The 20392-nt window shown below is 42.9% G+C and overlaps 1 protein-coding gene across 1 annotated transcript in view; it reads right to left on the bottom strand.

The window, feature by feature from the left end:
• DNER (delta/notch like EGF repeat containing) overlaps positions 1 to 20392 on the bottom strand; it is a 374690-nt gene that overhangs the window by 186852 nt on the left and 167446 nt on the right. The window contains exon 5 of the mRNA XM_052662658.1: positions 21 to 166. Within this exon, the coding sequence (XP_052518618.1) occupies positions 21 to 166 (146 nt within the window). The remainder of the gene's footprint in view (positions 1 to 20; positions 167 to 20392) is intronic.

Here is a 20392-nt window from a genome sequence, read left to right on the forward strand (position 1 = left end):
CTCCCAGGTGCCCCCCTCACCTCTGATGGCTTTGTGGAGCACCTTCCTCTCCCAGAGCACTCCAGCCCGTTTGCACGGCTCTCGCCCGACACACAGGTGCTGGTCTTCACCACCAGAGTCAGTCGCAACGCCACGATGGATTTAGTAACAGAATCATTCACAAAACCTAAAAGAAAACGGGATAATAGGAAATGTAAAGCTTGACCAACATTCCTTTGACAAGACTATGGATATAGACTACATAAGAATCAATTCTGGCAAACAAATCAAAATGCAGTAAGTCAGGCCAAGGAATAAAGCATGTGGCGAGTGGTCATTCAGACCTCGGGCCGTTAAGGTAGGACATTCTTCCCAAGAATCACAAAGAACGTGTGATACCGAGGACCCCAGGCACTCCGACATCACCTGAAATCCTTTTCCTGCCCTCTAGGGGACACTCTGTCTGAATTCCAGCCCTGCTTTTGAAGCTGTCTTTTCCCTGGGAGCCACTATCTTGCAACTCCCAGCTCTCCGCAAGCACTAAATCTCCCCTGCTATGGGCTTGTCCGAGCAGCTCAGTGCCCTCACAGTGGCATGCAACAGGAGACACATTTTACATTGAGTTTATTACTAAATATCTGCTTGATCACCAATCTGACTGCATGGTATCAATTTCAACCACTTCAGTATTCTTGCCTTGAGAACCCCATGAACAGTATGAAAAGGCAAAAAGATATGGCATTGAAAGATGAACTCCTCAGGTCGGTAGGTGCCCAATATACTACTGGAGAAGAGTGGAGAAATAACTCCAGAAAGAATGAAGAGCAGAGCCAAAGCGAAAATAACGCCCAGTTGTGGATGTGACTGGTGATAGAAGTAAAGTCTGATGCTGTAAAGAGCAATATTGCATAGGAACCTGGAATGTTAGATGCATGAATCAAGGTAAATTGGAAGTGGTCCAACAGGAGATGGCAAGAGTGAACATCAACATTTTAGGAATCGGCAAACTAAAATGGACTCAAATGGGCAAATTTAATTAAGATGACTATTATATCTACTACTGTGGGCAAGAATCCTTTAGAAGAAATGGAGTAGCCCTCATATTCAACAAAAGAGTCCAAAATACAGTACTTGGATGCAATCTCAAAAACGACAGAATGATCTCTGTTCATTTCCAAGGCAAACCATTCAATATCACAGTTATCCAAGTCTATGCCCCAACCACTAACGCCAAAGAAGCTGAAGTTGAACAGTTCCATAAAGATCTACAAGACCTTCTAGAACTAACACCCCAAAAATATGTTATTTTCATCATAGGGGACTGGAATGCAAAAGTAGGAAGTTAAGAGATACCTGGAGTAATAGGCAAGTTTGGCCTTGGAGTACAGAATGAAGCAGGGCAAAGGCTAATAGAGTTTTGCCAAGAGAAGGCACTGGTCATGGCAAACACCCTCTGTCAACAACACAAGAAACGACTCTATACATGGACATCACCAGATGGTCAATACCGAAATCAGATTGATTATATTCTTTGCAGCCAAAGATGGAGAAGCTCTATACAGTCAGCAAAAGCAAGACCAGGAGCTGACTGTGGCTCAGATCATGAACTCCTTATTGCAAAATGTGGTTTTAACCATCTAATAAACCAGGACCAATCATAGCTGAATGCTGACTGCAAAAGCAATAATATGTCATAATTATCACTGAATGACGATCTTTATGTCAAGTACAGCTATCTGTACATAGTAGACAGAAATAAATGTCAAATAAATAATAGCCTCCAACTGGAATAAGGAAATAATACTGTGAGGACTATGCATCAACAAGATAATTATTTTGCAAGGACTGATGCTGAAGCTGAAGCTTCAATACACTGGCCACCTGATGTGAAGAGCTGACTCGTTGGAAGAGACACTGATGCTGGGAAAGATTGAGAACAGGAGGAGAGGGGGCAGACAGAAGATGAGATGGTTGGATGGCACCATGGACTCATTGGACACAAGTCTGAACAAATCCCAGGAGATAGTGAAGGACATGGATCCTGGCATGCTGCTGTTTATGGGGTCACATAAACAGACTTAGAGACTGAATAACAACAACAACAAAGACAGTGTACCCTTTTCTAGTAAGAATATTCATTTGTTTAGGAATAATTTTTAATTTCAAAATGAACAACTTAGAATTAACACCTTCATCACCCAGAAGAAAGATTCCTGCATTACCCAGAAAAGATGCTTCAGACGGGGAGTAGAAATGATTCTAGACAGCCATGTCTCTCTAAATCCCCAATTTTCTCATGTAAGTAAAGACAGCAACCCCTGAAGAGGGTAACCATAGAATTTATCATCAAAACTGGGCTCTTTTAACATCAAAAAAGGATGCTTTTTATGGTGACAGTTGGACATACGCAGACAGTGAGGCTGTCTGACAGGCTCACCCCCTGCTTCTTGAACCCCGAAAAGCGTCTAGGAACAACAGATCTGCAAAAGGCAAAGCACTATGGTAGTGCAAGGGTGTTTTCAACAGGCAGAAGATGGGTTCAAAACAGCAGCAGAAAGTTTACCTCCGTTCACAAGCATCAAGGTTATCTTGGGAAATTGACCCAAGTTGCAGTAGAGACCCACCTCAACTTCAAGTCTGTAATTAGGAGCCAGTAAAGATGGACACGGCAAGTCGGGAGGAGTGCTTTTTACATCCACAGAGAACTATTTGCTCTCTTCCTAAGATTTCCTATTGAAAACTTTATGGTAAATCGGCTTTGGAACAGAAGGCAAAGGACAGTTTAGGCAAACACACCAGAGTTTCTACTCCTTGGCCGTGGCCCTGCACCCTGCAGACACCTCACACCTCCTCCTCACGTGCCTTCACACGCCCTGATCACCCCAACTCTGCAAGCATTCCCACAGCACACGTGCCTTCACACGCCCTGATCACCCCAACTCTGCAAGCGTTCCCACAGCACATGTGCCTTCACATGCCCTGATCACCCCAACTCTGCAAGCGTCCCCACAGCACCTCACCTGGAATACGCCTCCTCCTCCTGTCATCATAGCTCGGATTCCACCCTATCCCACCTTTACCACTAGTATCACCTGGGCTTCCTAGATGGCACTGATGGTAAAGAATCCCCCTGCCAGTGCAGGAGAAGTAAGAGACTCGGGTTCTATCCCTGGGTCAGGAAGATCCCCTGGAGGAGGGCATGGCAACCCACTCCAGTGTTCTCGCCTGGAGAATCCCATGGAAAGAGGAGCCTGGCGGGCTACAATCTATGGGGTCACAAAGAGTCAGACACAGCTAAGAGACTAACACACACATCTTATTCACGAGCAATACCCCTGTCCTTTCCCAGCTGCACAATGTCAATCCACACCGTTACATGAAGGTCTCTGATTATTTTATGTTGTGAATGATTATCTATCAAGCTGCCCTTACTGAAACTTCCTTGAGGGCAAGGGACAAGTCTCAGGGAGGTGGCAAATAGTAATTCAGGATATAGGTGCATACAGGACCAGCACAGCACAGTCAAATCCCAAAGAGGATTTTCCAGAATGTGTTGTCAATCTGAGTGCACTTGGAAGAACAGCTATTATTAAAATACACAAATTACAGCTTACTGAAAAAAAAATCAACTTTGATAGACAAATAGAATCTGGAACAACATAGGGGAGCTACCAGAATTCTTATTCTAAAAGACATTTTACCCATAAAATAATGGAGGTAAAAATCAGATAGTAATTAAAAATGTATTTGTCCATCTCTCTGCTTTGTTCTCTAGTTTCACATCAAATTACCTGAAAAATCTACATCATCGGTCCCCTTCATAAGCATTTAGATCACAGAATGTTCTCTAATTGTCCAGAAGACGCATCTCTTCAATGGTTATTTTAAAAATTCTCTCAACTCCTTGCTAAGCCAGTAGAAATTTACATGAGTGAGCAGTTTAAATGAATGCACAATATGGCTTTCTAAATAGTTTGCTTTCATTTTCTCAGCGAACATTTCTTACACTCACTTCTACAAACCAGGCATCATACAGGATTTTAAGGCTACAGGGAGGGGTCACCCTTGGTTTGTGCTACTCCAAACTTTCAGTCAAGAGCAGTGGTCCTTCACTAGTTTTTGCTTTGTTTTGTTTTTGGAATATAACTGTTTTACAGTGTTGTGTTAATGTTCTGTTGCACAACGGAGTGAATCAGCTATACGTATATATGTGCTCCCTTCCTTCTGAGCCTCCCTCTCCCCTCCCCCCATCCCACCCGTCTAGGTCGCCACAGAGCACCGAGCTGAGCTCCCTGTGCTCACGGAAGGTTTCCTCTATTCCCCTCTTTAACACATGGTAATGTATACATGTCAATCCTAATCTCCCAGTTCATCGCTCCTTGCCCTTCCTCCCCCATGTCCACATATCCGTTCCCTATGTTTCCTATGTTGTGTCTCTATTTCTGCCTGCAAATAGGTTCATCTGTTCCATTTTTCTAGATTCCACATATATGAGTTAATAATATTTGTTTTTCTCTGACTTACTTCACTCTGTAAAGTGAAGTACTTTACAACTTCTTTATCCATTCATCCATCAGTGGGCATTTAGGCTGCTTCCATGTCCTGGCTACTGTGAATAGTGCTTCAGTGAACATTGGGGTACGTGCGTCTTTTTGAATTATGATCCTTAACTAGTTTGAAACCAGATGCTTCACAATTTTGCAGGGGATTTTTCCAAGTACCTATTTCCAGGCTCCAACACAAATGACTCAGTAGCAATAGTCTGGGCTAGGCCCCTGTAGGCATGTGTTATAAAAAGACTTCCTAAGTAATCTGGACATGTGCTTCCAGTTAAGAACCACTGGTCCAATAGAAAAACTAATCTAAGTCACATAAGTAGTGTTCTTGTGAAGGTAACAATCACCTTGAATTAGAGACACACATGTGAGCCTCTTGAAAGCACATTTTACACATCTATTTTTGAAAGTCTACACAACTCTGTGATATTTAGGCCATATTCCCTGACTCATCATAGTCTCTGAACTTCCTGGAGACAACTTGGATACAAGTTTCTCTATTAGCTTTATTTGCTTAATAACCCTGAGTATTTTGATCTTCAAATCCCTCAGTAAACTATTAAAGAAATCACTCTTTACAACAGAGTGTCACACATTCCTCCATCATTTCTGACCATGTCACCTAATCCCCAAAAGTGAGTCCACAGCATAACAAGCATGTTTTCAGCAGTCACTCTTCACACGAGGAAAACGGTGTCCAGCAGCTCCTTCAAGGTCTGTTATTTCAGTAAGTTGCTTGCACCTCCCTTTGGCCACGTCTAAGGGGGAAATGCTTGGAGCTCCTCCTACTGAAAAGAGTGCATGCGTGCACTCCCTATGTGCTGAGTCTCTTCAGTCACCTCCGACTCTTTGCGACCCCATGGACTGTAGCCCTCCAGGTTCCTCTGTCCATGGAATTTTCCAGGCAAGAATGCTGGAGTGGGTTGTCACTTTACTTCTCCAGGGGATCTTCCCCACCCAGAGGTCGAACCTGCACCTCCTGCATCTTCTGCACTGCAGGCTGATTCTTTACTGCTGAGCCACTGGGGAAGCCCACTGAAGAGTAATCCCATCCAGTTTAAGTTTCCTCAAAGCACAGCTGGGTTAAAGCAAAGTAGCCCTGAGGAGAGCCCACATGCCAGGCGCAGGAAGTGTGCTCTGTGATCTTTTCAAAAACTGGAGACCTGGTGCCACGTGGGGGGGCTATGAAGTTGCTCAGGCAAAAGCCTGACTCACATTAAAAGCAGGAATCTGAATAAATCAGAATTCACTTTTTGAGAAAAGAAGTTCTTCGGGGCTTTATGGGTGATCACTGGAGAGCTGCTGAAAAGACAATGTGACTTCTTTGACTCAGCCGTCAAACAATGGCACTTCTAACACGCTTGTAAAAAATGTCAAGCAAATGGTCATGAATTTTCTTTCTTCCTTAATCATATGAAATCAATATATGTAACATAATTCCTGAGACAGGCCTGGATAGAAAGGCTTGTCCTTATACTCAGAATTCCAAGATCTGTAGACCACCTGATCAACTAAAGACAAAAACTGGCAAAGTCAGAGTAAGGGTGACTCCCCGGTTCTGTCTGCAGAGCTGCTTGAGAATGAGCTTGTGTCAACACCCGTGCCTTCTACGGTCTTTTCAAAAACTGGAGAACTGATGACACATGGGAGGCTATGAAGTTGCTCAGGTAAAAGTCTGGCTTAAACTAAAAGCAAGAAAGAAGGCTAGAAAGAGTATAAATATAAAAGGGAAAGGAAAAAGAAAAGAGGAGGGAGAAGAAGAGATGGAGGGGCGGAAGGAGGAAGACTGAAAAAGCAAAGCAAAGCAGGAGATAGAAACTTCATGAGACACAGGAAAAGGGGACACTCAAGACAAGGAAAGCAGAAGTGGAGAAAAGGAAGTGAAGGCTTTCTGGCAAAAGTTTCAGGGGTTCTCCCACCTTTGGTCAAGGAAGAATATCTCATCATCTTCTCACGTTTGCGGCCTTAGATTCCTTCATTCCGACCACAAGGCATGTAAAATTTGAGTTCTCTGAAAATGGTCATGGGTAAACACGTGTTTGAATCATAACTGTGTTCAATCCAAGTCCATGATTCTGATTATGAGGCCAAAGTGCTGAGTCCCTCTAAGAGGAAAAATTGTGCATCCTGTGTGCGTAACCCAACTGTGAGGTGGGGAGGGGTGAAAGGCCGAACAGGACAGAGCAGAGTTAAACTCACTCAGCAGGTGATGTCTGAGCGCCAGACAGGAGGCACATTTAGGCTGAGCCCTGAAGGCTGAGGAAGAGCCAGTGAAGCAAGCTGAGGACATCATCAGATGGATGAGGAGGTCAGTGTGCCAAGGGCTAGTGCCCAGATGAGGATACAGAGGCAGGAGGGGCTAGATCAGAGGGGATCTCGTGGGCCGTAGTCTGATGAGCACCCACTAAATAGTGTGGAAAACACGAGCTTTATGCTTTTTCTTTTTTTCAATAAATTTAATTTTCAACTGGATGATAATGGCTTTACAATATTGTGTTGGTTTCTGCCATACATCAACATGAATTGGCCATAGGCACACCAATGTCCCTTACCTCTTCAATCTCCCTGCCACCTCTCGCCCCATCCCACCCCTCTAGGTTGTCATAGAGCACCAGGTTTGAGCTCCCTGCATCACACAGCAAATCCCACTGGCTCTATATTTAAGGAAAGATCTATTTAAGGAATGACTGAGGGCAGAGGGAGAAGAGGACCTCAAGGGTGAGGCGGTTGGATGGCATTACCAGTGCAATGCACATGAACTTGGGCAAACTTCGAGAGACGTCAAGGGGCAGGGAGGCCTGGCATGCTGCAGTCCATGGGGTCGAAAGAGCCGGACATGACTGGGCAACTGGACAACAACATCTGTTTTACATATGGTAATGTATATGTTTCAACACTACCCACTCAATTTGTCTCTCCCTCTCCCTCCCCCACTGGGTTTACAAGTCTCTTCTTTTTCAAAGATCGCATTTTGGAGAAAGAACCAAGACTTCTGTCTGGACTGGATGAGGGAAAAGAAGAAATCATACATAGTATAGCAACCTCATGCGCAGTAGTGCTGGCCAGTGACAAGAATTTCCACTGTGTAGAGATTAAGTTTGAGATTCCCCCACCCATCCCCATCCCACCAAAAGGAGCAGCCAAGGTGGTGGTCCAACATAGGACATGAGTAGTTAAAATCGTCAGGGCTGAAGATTTACAATCGGCTCTCATCTGAATGAGGGGGATTCTAAACCACTGGGAAAAAGTGAACTTCTGGAGAAAAGAGAGAGACCAGGGCCCAGAACCAAGTTTTACAGACCAATATTCACAATATAAACTTGGTGTTACGTTTATGGGCGTCCCCAGTGGCTCAGATGGTAAAGAATCTGCTTGCAACGCAAGATACTCGGGTTCAGTCCCTGGGTCAGGAAAGATCCCGTGGAGAAGGGAATGGTTATAAATAGCTATCAGACCAGACCAAAATCATATTAGAAAATTTTATTGAAATAAATAACTACATGACTTTTCCACAGTGTTATCGATACAAAAAGATCCCTGCATCATGCAAGAGATAAAGGAGGACACTGGGTCCATGACAGAGAAAACTATCTCAGGAGTTGTTGTTTAGTCATATGTCATGTCCAACTCTTTTGCGACCCATGGACTGTAGCCCACCAGGCTCCTCCGTCCATGGGATTCTCCAGGCAAGAATACTGGAGTGGGTTGCCATTTCCTTCTCCAGGGGAGCTTCCCCCCCAGGGATCAAATCTGTGTCTCCTGTTTGCAGGAAGATTCTTTACCACTGAGAGTGATTTCCCTAAGGAGTTTTAAAAACAACAATGAAGGAAAACTCTCCTTCATTATCTTGGGGTCTGTGAACACTCCCCAGTAACTAGTTACAATGACAGATAAAAACTGGGTTTCCTTCTCCCCACGCCCCTAACTGTTGCACAGACATACACAAACACTCTGTCCTACCCATGGCCCCACACTGTGCTCATTAATACAGTAATAAAATGTCCTGCCATCATTATGGTCCTTTCAAAACAGTGACTTTGCCAAACTCACTCCCCTGGTGCCAATGAGAAGTTGAGAACAACCGAAAGCGGGGCCCTGTCATTACTTCTGGAATGGAATGGGCTCTCATCAGTTAGCACGCACAAGAGGGCTGGCTCCAGGCCATTAACTGTTTATTTCACCACTCGTCTTCTTCAATATTAACACCAAAGAGTCTCAAATGGACTTTGTAGTAAATACCTCATTGGGATTAAAAGCAAATGAGATTTGCATTTCTCACTTCAGTGGTTTGGCTATAAAGACCGTTTTCTTTCCTGTTAAGGGGAATGCACACATGCAAAATAAAAACTCTAACCATAAGTACGTGAGCAGTAGGTGTTGGAAACAGATGGCTGAGTTTTCCTATTAAGACTTGGCGAATCACTAGGCATAAAACTATAGCCTATAAAAACTATTCACAGTCCTGGAAGTTCCATGGCTGGCACCATCAGGCATGAAAGGTTTAAAACATCACAGCTTTCAGCTTCCGCTGGAGACCCAGGGCTTCTACAGTAACTTGGGCCTTGGGAAGGCAAACACCTCCAATTCTCACGATTTGATCCACAGAAGCAGGAATGAGATGGCGTCTCTGCGCCAGCTCTTCAAGAAGGTGGGCTGGAGACTAATGCAAAGTTTAATAAGTTGGTCAGGATCCCTGTGAATTTGTGACTCAATACCTGGGTTTGAGAGGCAAAACCTGAGAAATAAATCACCTTTTGAGAGTATCTGGCCAGAGACAAGAAGAGAGCTTGATGCAGGGTACAAACTTGAACCAAGACCAGGTCCAGGGTGGCATGATGCTACAATAAGACTTACGAATATACTTCCTGCTATAGGAACCCAGCTCTCCTTCCGTGGCATGTGTGCAGAATGCAGTCAGACCATGAGCTGAGCAGGGAAAGTGAAGGAGTACTGAAGAGCTGTCACTACCCTCCAAGTACAAACGCAGTGATGCCTCATTCGCTGGAGAACCTACCTGGCCAGTCTGACCATCCTGACTTTATTCTTTTTATCTTTTCTAAACAAGGCTTTCTTTGGATTTCCTTGTGAAAGTTTATGTTCTGCTGTTGTTCATTTCCTTGTCTGCTTGCTTTTAAGTTCTGTTGCTTGCAGCAGTAAATTGCTTTTTGAAAAAAATCACCTGTTCAGAATATCCCATTTTCTGGGGGTTCCTGAGTCAGGTATGGCCAAAAATGCTTTCTGAATTAGAGACAAACACAACAGCCCATAATAGCAACAATCCAAGTACTGTCAGCACTGTCACTGATCTAAGTCATCAGGTGGACTCCACCTAGCCAGAAGACGAGGAAAAATATATATTAAGCATATCATTTGCTCCAAAGGGAAAAAGCCATTAGAAAGACAATGAGAACATATTATACGAAAAAAATACAATTCGCTTGCTACTCCCTGCATAGAGATTGGTTTATTCTCCACAAATCTTACCATCACACACTGAAGTGAAAGTGTTAGCTGCTCAGTTGTGTCTGACTTCATGGACTGTAGCCTGCCAGACTCCTCTGTCCATGGAATTCTCCAGGCCAGAATACTAGAGTGGGTAGCCATTCCCTTCTCCGAGGAACTTCCTGACCCAGGGATCGAACCCAGGTCTCCTGCTTTACAGGCAGATCCTTTACCCTCTGAGCCACCAGGGAAGCTCCACTGTCACAACGGAGCAACCCTTAACGAGCACCTCCTGACTTGGCCAATATGTCAGCAGCACCATCTCCCTATTCACCCTGCAGGGAAACCTGAACATGCAATATGGACATACAGGCTGAAAAAATGAACAAAAAGGTTTAGATTAAGAGTTCTCAGGTTGACATTCTACACTTTCTCAAAAGAAGTATCTGTGCCACAGTAAAGGGTTAGTAGCTCAGAGTGCTATAATTTTGTTCAGTTTTTTCAAGGTATTCACCCTACCACACTCCTTTCTCCACTAATATTAGACTGAATCATTGGTCCTGAGTAAGACCTGAGTGTCTGAATCGTGGGAGGTTACCCATTGGTAACCATTCTCCCCATGTTCAATAATAAAGTTGGGAACTGTTGCTGGGAACAACAGAGCCACCCAGCCTCTCCTCAGTGACATGGGGACAGGCTGTGTGGCCCTTCTGTGTGTTGCATTTATGAAGATTAAGCAAGTGCTCCCTTTGTCCTTTCCCGCTTTCCAGTGGCTGATACACTGAAGCAATGGTGACAGCCAGGGCAGCCGGTTTAAATCCAGAGATGGGATCTGTGTGCTGAGGCTCCAGGACTGCCCTCCACCCTGGACCAGACACCTCTAGATTGTAACAGGACCCCTAGAAATGGAGCAGGACCCTATGGTCCTCCCCTCTGCCCATCATGTCCTCTGTCTGCATTCTGTCTGTAGAAAACTTTTAGCTAAAGACTAAGTTTGATCAGAGAAGTGAGACAATGCATAAGCAACGGAAACTAGTCAAGCAAACAAACAAAAATAACAATAGTTTGCTCATTAAACAAAATCAAGGACCTTTAGCTCCTCTAAATGGGAACCCACTCCAGTATTCTTGCCTGGAGAATCCCAGGGACAGAGGAGCCTAGTGGGCTGCCGTCCATGGGGTCGCACAGAGTCAGACACGACAGAAGCGACACAGCAGCAGCAAGGGCTATAGATAATACTCAGAGCCATACCCTGCAAGCTGTCTTACAGATACTGAAACCCCCCCAAGTGGGAAAAGTTAACTACTTGGTGATCAGAAAGCGGCCAGGACATGAGCTGCCACAATTCTGAGAACTGGCCTCAAAGAAATGGGAACAAACCGACCCAGGAACTGAAGATTAACTGTACTTAAGCAAGTTGATGCTGGTCAGACCACCGATGACTAATTTCAAGATGACCGTCAGAGCTGTGTTGTTGGTGCATGTACCCCCTCCCTCTGTCTATACACCCCTGAAACTCCCCTTGAAAAATCTCTTGCCCACTGATTGTCAGTGGGGGAATCAGCCTTTGGACAGGAATCTGCCCTCACCATCCTCTCCGCACCCTCTACCCCTTCATCACCCCTCCCCTGCCCTGTTTGCCAGCTTCCAAAATAAAGCAAACATTCCTTTTCACCAAACTTGCCTCTTAATTGGCTTTAGAGCAACAAGCAATCAGATCACATTTTCAGAAACATGAGGGAGAAATTAACTTGTAATTTAAGCACTATATTTGAGATCTCCATTACAATGGCTTAGATCGCACTCTGACCAACACAGGCCTGCAAAGAAACCACATCAAACTCCTTCTCCTGTGCTAGAATGAATCACTGTTTAGCTACTACTCAGCATTCCAAATTCACAAAATACTAACTCCATCACTTTCCCCTCTTCTTCCTCTTCCTTATTACTTACAAAGTAGTGTTGGCCATCAGATTGGCTCAGCTTATATCAGACACAAGAGGACTGGAAGGGAACTAAGCAATAGCTTAGGAAAAATACTTAATTAATATTATTCTGCTGCCTTTTCTAAATCCAGTTTGAACATCTGGAAGTTCTCAGTTCACGTACTGTTGAAGCCTAGCTTGGAGAATTTGCAGCATTACTTTGCTAGCTGTGAGATGAGTGCAGTTGTGGGGGCCAGGCTCAGTAAATCTTTAATCCAACTGTCTGATGATGGGTGGAGCTTTGCTCCCTCCCTGTTAGTTGGTTGTCCTGAGCTTCTTATTGCAAAATTCAGGCTTAAATTGAAGAAAATATGGGGGAAAAAAAAAAACAACAACACTAGGTCATTCAGGTATGACCTAAATCAAATCCCTTATGACTATATAGTGGAAGTGACAGGTGGATTCCAAGGATTAGATCTGATAGACAGAGTGCCTGGAAAACTATAGACAGAGGTTTATAACACTGAACAGGAGATGATGACCAAAACTATCACCAAGAAAAAGAAATGCAAGAAGGCAAAGTGGTTGTCTGAGGAGGCCTTACAAATAGCTAAGAAAAGAAGAGTAGAGAAAGGCAAATGAGAAATGGAAAGATGTACCCAATTGAATGCAGAGTTCCAGAGAATAGCAAGGAGAGATAAGAAAGCTTTCCTAAGTGATCAATGCAAAGAAATAAAGGAAAGCAACAGAATGGGAAAGACTAGACATCTCTTCAAGAAAACTGGAGATACCAAGGAAACATATGATACAAAGATGAGCACAATAAAGGACAGAAATGGCAAGGACCTACCAGAACCAGAAGAGATAAAGAAAAGGTGGCAAGAATACATAGAGAACTATACAAAAAAGGTCTTAATGACCCAGATAATCATGATGGTGTGGCTACTCACCTAGAGTCAGATATCTTAGATTGTGAAGTCAAATGGCCTTCAGGAAGCATTCCTACAGAGAAAGCTAGTGGAGGTGATGGAATTCCAGATGATCTATTTAAAAACCTAAAAGATGATGCTGTTAAAGTGCTGCACACAACATGCCAGCCAATTTGGAAAACTCAGCAGTGGCCACAGGACTGGAAAAGGTCAGTTTTCATTTCAATCTCAAAGAAAGGCAATGCCAAATAATGTCAAACTACTGCACAATTGCACTCATTTCACATGTCAGCAAGGTAAAGCTCAAAATCCTTCAAGCTAGGCTTCAACACTACATGAGCTGACAACTTTCAGATGTATAAGCTGGATTTAGAAAAGGCAGAGGAACCAGAAATCAAATTGCCAACATCTGTTAGATCACAGAAAAATCAAGGGAATTAAAAAAAAAATACATCTACTTCTGCTTCATTGACTACGCTAAAGCCTTTGACTGTGTAGATCACAACAAACTGTAGAAAATTCTTAAAGAGATGGGAATACCAGATCAACTTACCTCTCTCCTAAGAAATGTGTATGAAGATTAAGAAGCAACAATTAGAACCTTACATGGAACAACGGACTGGTTCAAAATTGGGAAAGGAGTACGTCAAAGCTGTATATTGTCACCCTGCTTACTTAACTTATATGCAGAGTACATCATTTGAAATGCCAGGCTGGATGAATCACAAGCTGGAATCAAGATTGCTGGGAGAAATATCAACATCCTCAGATATGCAGATGATGCCACTCTAACGGCAGAAAGCAAAGAGGAACTAAAGAGCCTCTTGATGAGGGTAAAAGAGGAGAGTCAAAAAGCTGGCTTAAAACTCAGCATTCAAAAAACTAAGATCATGGTATCAGGTCCCATCACTTCATGGCAAATAGCAGGGGGAAATGTGGAAACAGTGACAGATTATTTTCTTGGGCTCCAAAATCACTGTAGATGGTGACTGCAGCCATGAAATTAAAAGACACTTACTCTTTGGAAGGAGAGCTATGACAAACCTAGATAGCATATCCAAAATCACAGACAACACTTTGCCAACAAAGGTCCATTTAGTCAAAGCTATAATTTTTCCAGTAGTCATATACGAATATGAAAGTTGGTGCATAAAGAAGGCTGAGCTATTATTTTTCCAGTAGTCATATACAAATATGAGAGTTGGATCATAAAGAAGGCTGAGTGCCGAAGAATTGATGCTTTCAAATTGTGGTGCTGGAGAAGACTCTTGAGAGTCCTTTGGACAGCAAAGCAATCAAAACAGTTAATCCTAAAGGAAATCAACCCTGAATATTCACTGGAAGGACTGATTCTGAAGCTGAAGCTCAATTCTTTGGCCACCTGATATGAAGAACTGACTCATTGGAAAAGACCCTGATGCTGGGAAAGATTGAGGGCAGGAGGAAGAGGAGACGACAGAGGATGAAATGGTTGGATGGCATCACCGACTCAATGAACCTGAGTATGAGCAATCTCCGGGAGATCGTGAAGGACAGGGAAGACTGGCGTGCTGCAGTCCATGGGGTCACAAAGAATCAAATACTTTTTAGTGACTGAATAACAACAACAACTCTGACTTTGGAAGAGTTATTTACATCTTTCTTGCCTTGGATTCCTTCTCTGTGAAATAGAATAATAACACTACCTATTTCTTTCTGTGGTTCTTATGATTAAAGATCTTAATACACGCAAAGCTTTTAAAACATTGAAGCCTATTAAAAGGACTCTATAAGTCATCATCATTATCATTATCCCCACCATTGTCTCAGTTAGCATGGGTTGCTACAGCAGAATAGCATAAGCAGGGTGGCTTAAACAATCAACATTTACTTCTTGCAGTTCTGGAGACTACAAGTCTGAGATCAGGGTGCCAGCTTGCTCAGGTTCTTGATGAGGACCCTCTTCCTGGTTTACAGATAGCTGCTCTTTCTCTGTGTCCTTCTATGGTGAAGAGAAATGTTGGTCTCTTCCTCTCCTTATCAGGCACTCTTCTTATAATGAGGGCCCCACCCTCATGACTTAAGCTAACCATAATCACTTCCCAAATGCTCCACTTCCAGATACCATTTATTGGGGGTGAGGATTTCAACATAAACATTCAGTCCCTAGTAGTCAACATTACCACCATCACCATCGTCACCTCCATCACCACCACCACAATCGCCATCACCATCACTACCATTGTGACCACCATCACCACTATCATCACCACCACCAACACCAATACCACAATCACCACCATCACTGCCACTATTACCACCATCATCATTATCATCACCTCCATCACCACCACTATCATCACTATCATCACCTCCATCACTACCACCACAACCACTATTACCATCACTACCATTGTTACCACCATCACCACTATCATCACCACCACCTATACCACCAACACCACCACCACCACCACCATCATCATCACCACCACCACCACCATCATCATTACCATCACCTCCATCACCATCACCACAATCACCATCACCATCACCACCATCATCACTATCATCACCTCCATCACTACCACCACAACCACTATCACCATCACTGCCATTGTTACCACCATCACCACTATCATCACCACCACCAACACCACAATCACCACCATCACTGCCACTATTACCACCATCATCATTATCATCACCTCCATCACCACCACTATCATCGCTATCATAACCTCCATCACTACCACCACAACCACTATCACCATCACTACCATTGTTATCACCATCACCACTATCATCACCACCACCTACACCACCACCACCACCACCACCACCACCATCATCATTACCATCACCTCCATCACCACCACCACAATCACCATCACCATCACCACCATCATCACTATCATCACCTCCATCACCACCACCATAATCACCATCACCATCACCACCATCATCATTACCATCACCTCCATCACTACCACCACAACCACTATCACCATCACTACCATTGTTACCACCATCACCACTATCATCACCACCACCTACACCACCACCACCATCACCACCATCATCACTATCATCACCGCCATCACTACCACCACAACCACTATCACCATCACTACCAGTTACCACCATCATCACTATCACCACCACCACCACCATCATCACCATCACCACCATCATCATTACCATCACCTCCATCACCACCACCACAATCAGCATCACCACTATCATCACCTCCATCACCAGCACCACCACCATCATCATCATCCTCACCATCATTATCATCACCTCCATCATCAATACCAACATCACCATCATCCCCATCATCAACTCATCAACAGCTCTCTCTGACAAACAACATCTATTTAAAGTTGGGTCCTGAATGAAACTTAGACTTATATAGGTTTGAAGAAAAGGCTCTGGGAAAGTAGGTCCCTTGAGAAAATAGCAAATCCAAGATGCAAGCAAGAACATCATTTAGAGAGTTGCCTAACTCAGCACCTCTCATATCAAAACTTTGAAATAAATTTTTGATTTAATTATTGCTACTTTTAAAAATTATAGTTAGAACTTTAAGGTTTAATGTTTAATGCTTAACATTAAATATGTTAGACCTTAACATTTAAGGTTTAATATTTAAATAACAGTATATTCATAATAATATGATTTATGTTATCTGCCATTTTTAATAATTCATGAGCAAATTCTCCTTTAAAAACTAAGCTCTAAGTGTATATATATATATATATATATATATATATATGTATCTACTGTGACTATAAGCATATATATATATATATATATACACACATATATATATGGGTAAATAAATGGGGCTATGGCTACAACTCATAGGATTAAAAGACACTTTTTTAAAAAGTATAACCAGTGACTAATAGAAATAAAATTTAAAAGTCCTTTTCAAATTATAAAATCCTTTTTTGAAGCAAAATCTACAACTGAGCTTATCAAATCTCTCCATGTGCCTATTTTTGACATTAAGTAATATCCATGTAGCAAAAAAAAGAAAATTCTCATTGCATATGAAATGGACAATTTTTTTCTTTTTTCTTTTAAATACTTATTAGTTATTTGGCTGCTTTGAGTCTTAGTTACAGCACATGGCATCTTCTGTTGTGGTGAGCATTAGACCTCTCTCTAGTTGTAGCACACAGGCTTAGTTACCCCATGGCATGTGGGATCTTACTTCCCTGACCAGGGCCTGAACCAGTGTCCCCTGCATTGAAAGGCAGATTTTTAACCACTGGGCAACCAGGGAAGTCTCTGCACACATTTTTTAATGCCCATTCCTGAATACCCATTGGTAGAGCATGAAAATTAATTTGTGCTTTCCTTTGAAATTTTGTTGACTCACAGAATGTACAACTGAAATTCTTCATTTATTTAATCTGTTTTTAAATGTCTATCTGATCACCTTTTCATAATCAGAATTATATCGCTTAATCTTCCATTAGTACACCTTCAACTCATCAAATACTACTAAATCAGTTGCTAAATTACTGTAGAATTCACATACAATTGTCCACCATGTCCAGTTATTAATATCCAATAAATGCCTCCTGATTAATGACATTACTATGAATGCCAAAATAGTTAATCACTTCTCTGTGTTGATGTGAGAGTAATGGGAGATTATAAATGCACAGCTAATTGGGCTACAGATGACTTTATAATATTACGGAGTCAGGGGATCAGGCCTTCAAAGGAGCTAAACTGAAAAGCTGTTGATTGACATGTTTACCTTCTTGGCTGTTGTGAGCATGGTCTTTTGATTGTCTTTGCTCTAAGACTTCTCTTTGCTCCATTTTGATTCAAAATCCCACATGTAAGTGGCCACTGACAAGACAATCCTGTAACTTCAAGGTCATATGGAAGACACGGTGACCTGAATTTACAACTGTTTGGTGAGATTTCTAATTTGAGATGCATTGGCTTCTTGAATTATGCATAACAACTTCATGTTTCTGTGCAGGTATTTATTGCACTAAAAATAGAATGAGCCAGTGTGTTTCAATGAGGCCCCAGTGACGCGCCATGATTTGAAGGGAAAAAAAGGTGGGGGGGGAGGTATGCAGAGGCTGACTCCAATTCAGCCTGTTTGGCAGGACTATTTCTGGCTCCTATTAGCATTCTCATCACAAGAAGAGTCACGCCCTCTGTCCTCAAGATACTCAGAGGCAGCCTTCTGTACCTGCTCCACTTTCAGGAGCTCCAGGAAAGTCTCCACAACTAGAGCCCTCTCCTGTCTGGCTCACAAACCCCTGGAATCAGAATTACCTACAGAGTTTATTTAATAAACTGTTCTGTTGCCTCCACCCTGACCCAGGGAAGCCAAATCTCTGGGGATGTGGCCACAGATGCTTGTGGGTTTACCACCATTAATTTTCAGGTATGGAAGCTGCTGTCTTAAGAGTGACTTCGTTCCCGCCAAATTAATGTGCATGTATTACAATAGGGACCTTACATGGGAAGAATGTATTTATCAGCTCCTTCCATTCAATGACTCTCACTGCCACTAGGATTTTCACGTGGCCTCTACAGCCCAGCATGGGAGGCTCTTTGATCAGCTTCCCTCTCCACCACGTCTCCCCCTATCTTGCCCTTGCTCCCTGAGCTCCAGTCTCATGGCTTTGCTGCAGTTCCTCTGAGGCTATGTATTCTTTTCAGCCACAGGGCCTTTGTACATGTGGTTCCAGCTTTCTGCCTGGAAGGGTGTTCCACTGTCTTGTCAATTGCTGTTGTTGTTTAGTCACTAAGTCGTGTCCTCCTGTTTGTGACTCCCTGGATTGTAGCCCACCAGGCTTCTCTGCTCCATGGGATTCTTCAGGCAAGAATACTGGAGTAGGTTGCCATTTTCTTCTCCAGGGGATCTTCCCAACCCAGGGATCAAGCCTAAGTCTCCTGCATCTCCTGCACTGGCAGGCAGATTCTTAACCACTGAGCCACCAGGGAAGCCTTGTTACTATCTCAAATTAATCATCTTTTTTCCAGGTAGTGATCACCACTGCCCTAATGTTAGGTCAGCTACAGTCAAAGCACAGTGAGCTTATCAGAGTTGTCATTCCCTATTTATTTGTAGAATTACTTCTTTATGACCTGTCATCCCATTAACACATAAAATTGACAAAAGCTGATATTTTTCTTTTGTTCATTGCTCTATTGCCAGTGCCAAGCAGGTAGTTAAATCAGCCGGGGCTCAATAAACATTTGGGGGTGAAAGAAGGAGGTGGAAAGAACAACAAGCAAACTGAGTGTGGTGCCTGCAAATACTGGATACAGGAGAGACACAGGACCAAAGAGAAACAAAAAAAAGAAAGCAGGTAATGATCACACTGACCCGGGCCAGCTTCCCTGATCTCCTGCTTTAGCTCACAGCCTCTGTGGACGCAGTCATCAATAACAGCGCTGACCATGGAGCTAAGTGGCTTTAACCTCACCCAGGAGTTACGTGAACACAGAGCCCCAGACCAATGTAGGCAGTAAGCCTCATGATAAGCCATGCCCTGCTCCAGACTACAAACAATACCTTCAATCCCGCTTTGGGGGCTGACCAAGAAAGAATAAATTATAGGCTGTCCTTGTTGCCAATCAACGCTCTCCCGAAATTAAATTCCTTAGTTCAATGTGACCATCAGCTCAGTGGACTAATAAGGGTTTCCTTTATCTGTCCCAGAGCAGATTTTATTTATGCTTCAGTCTTTACGAAAGTCCTAGGAACACTCTCTGATCATCAATTCTGTCTCCAGCAGTTAAGGTCGCAAATTAAAAATTCTCTCCTTCTCTCTTACAACCTTTACCATTTGAAATACCAGTCTGACTGCGTTTGGACAGCCTGCATTCACTATTGGAAAATCTAACAGGAATCACAGTGTGTATGGCAGAGGTCCAACAGAAAACAAAAGGGACCTTTGTGCGTCTGTTCCCATTCGAAACAAAGAGAGAATGATGGAACCAGTCACGTGGGCCTCCGTCTTCTCAGAGCTGCCATTTCTGATGCTAATTGTAGGCCCAACTGACTAAGCAGCTGCCTGCCACTGAGGAGACCAGGCTCCCCAGAGTGAAATTCAAGCTTTGGAATCAAGCCCATTTGTAGAAGCCAATTACACTTTCACATTCTAAAAGGTATGTTTCTTAAAATAAAGACTATCACCTTAATACAAAATTAATTCATCAATTTGCTGTTGGTTTTCAATTCATGAACATGATGTACTATATTCTCCATATAAATACTAGCAGTATTTCCAACTCTAAAAATTTTGTTTCTTTCCAAACTAATGGCTCATGCTTGTGTCTCCCTACATGCTCCCTCTCACATGCTCCAAGCTGTACCTTTTTTTTAAATTGGTATCCTACTTTATTTATTCATTTTTTGAGGGGAATGCTTTACATTTCTTTTTTTTTTTATTTTACTTTATTTTACTTTACAATACTGTATTGGTTTTGCCATACATTGACATGAATCTGCCACGGGTATACATGAGTTCAAGCTGTACCTTTTATAAAAGGGTACCACTTATCAAGTCCTTTAAACCCTATATGCACATAT

The sequence above is a fragment of the Budorcas taxicolor genome, chromosome 2, assembly GCF_023091745.1.
Source record: "Budorcas taxicolor isolate Tak-1 chromosome 2, Takin1.1, whole genome shotgun sequence".
Classification (NCBI taxonomy): Eukaryota; Metazoa; Chordata; class Mammalia; order Artiodactyla; family Bovidae; genus Budorcas; species Budorcas taxicolor.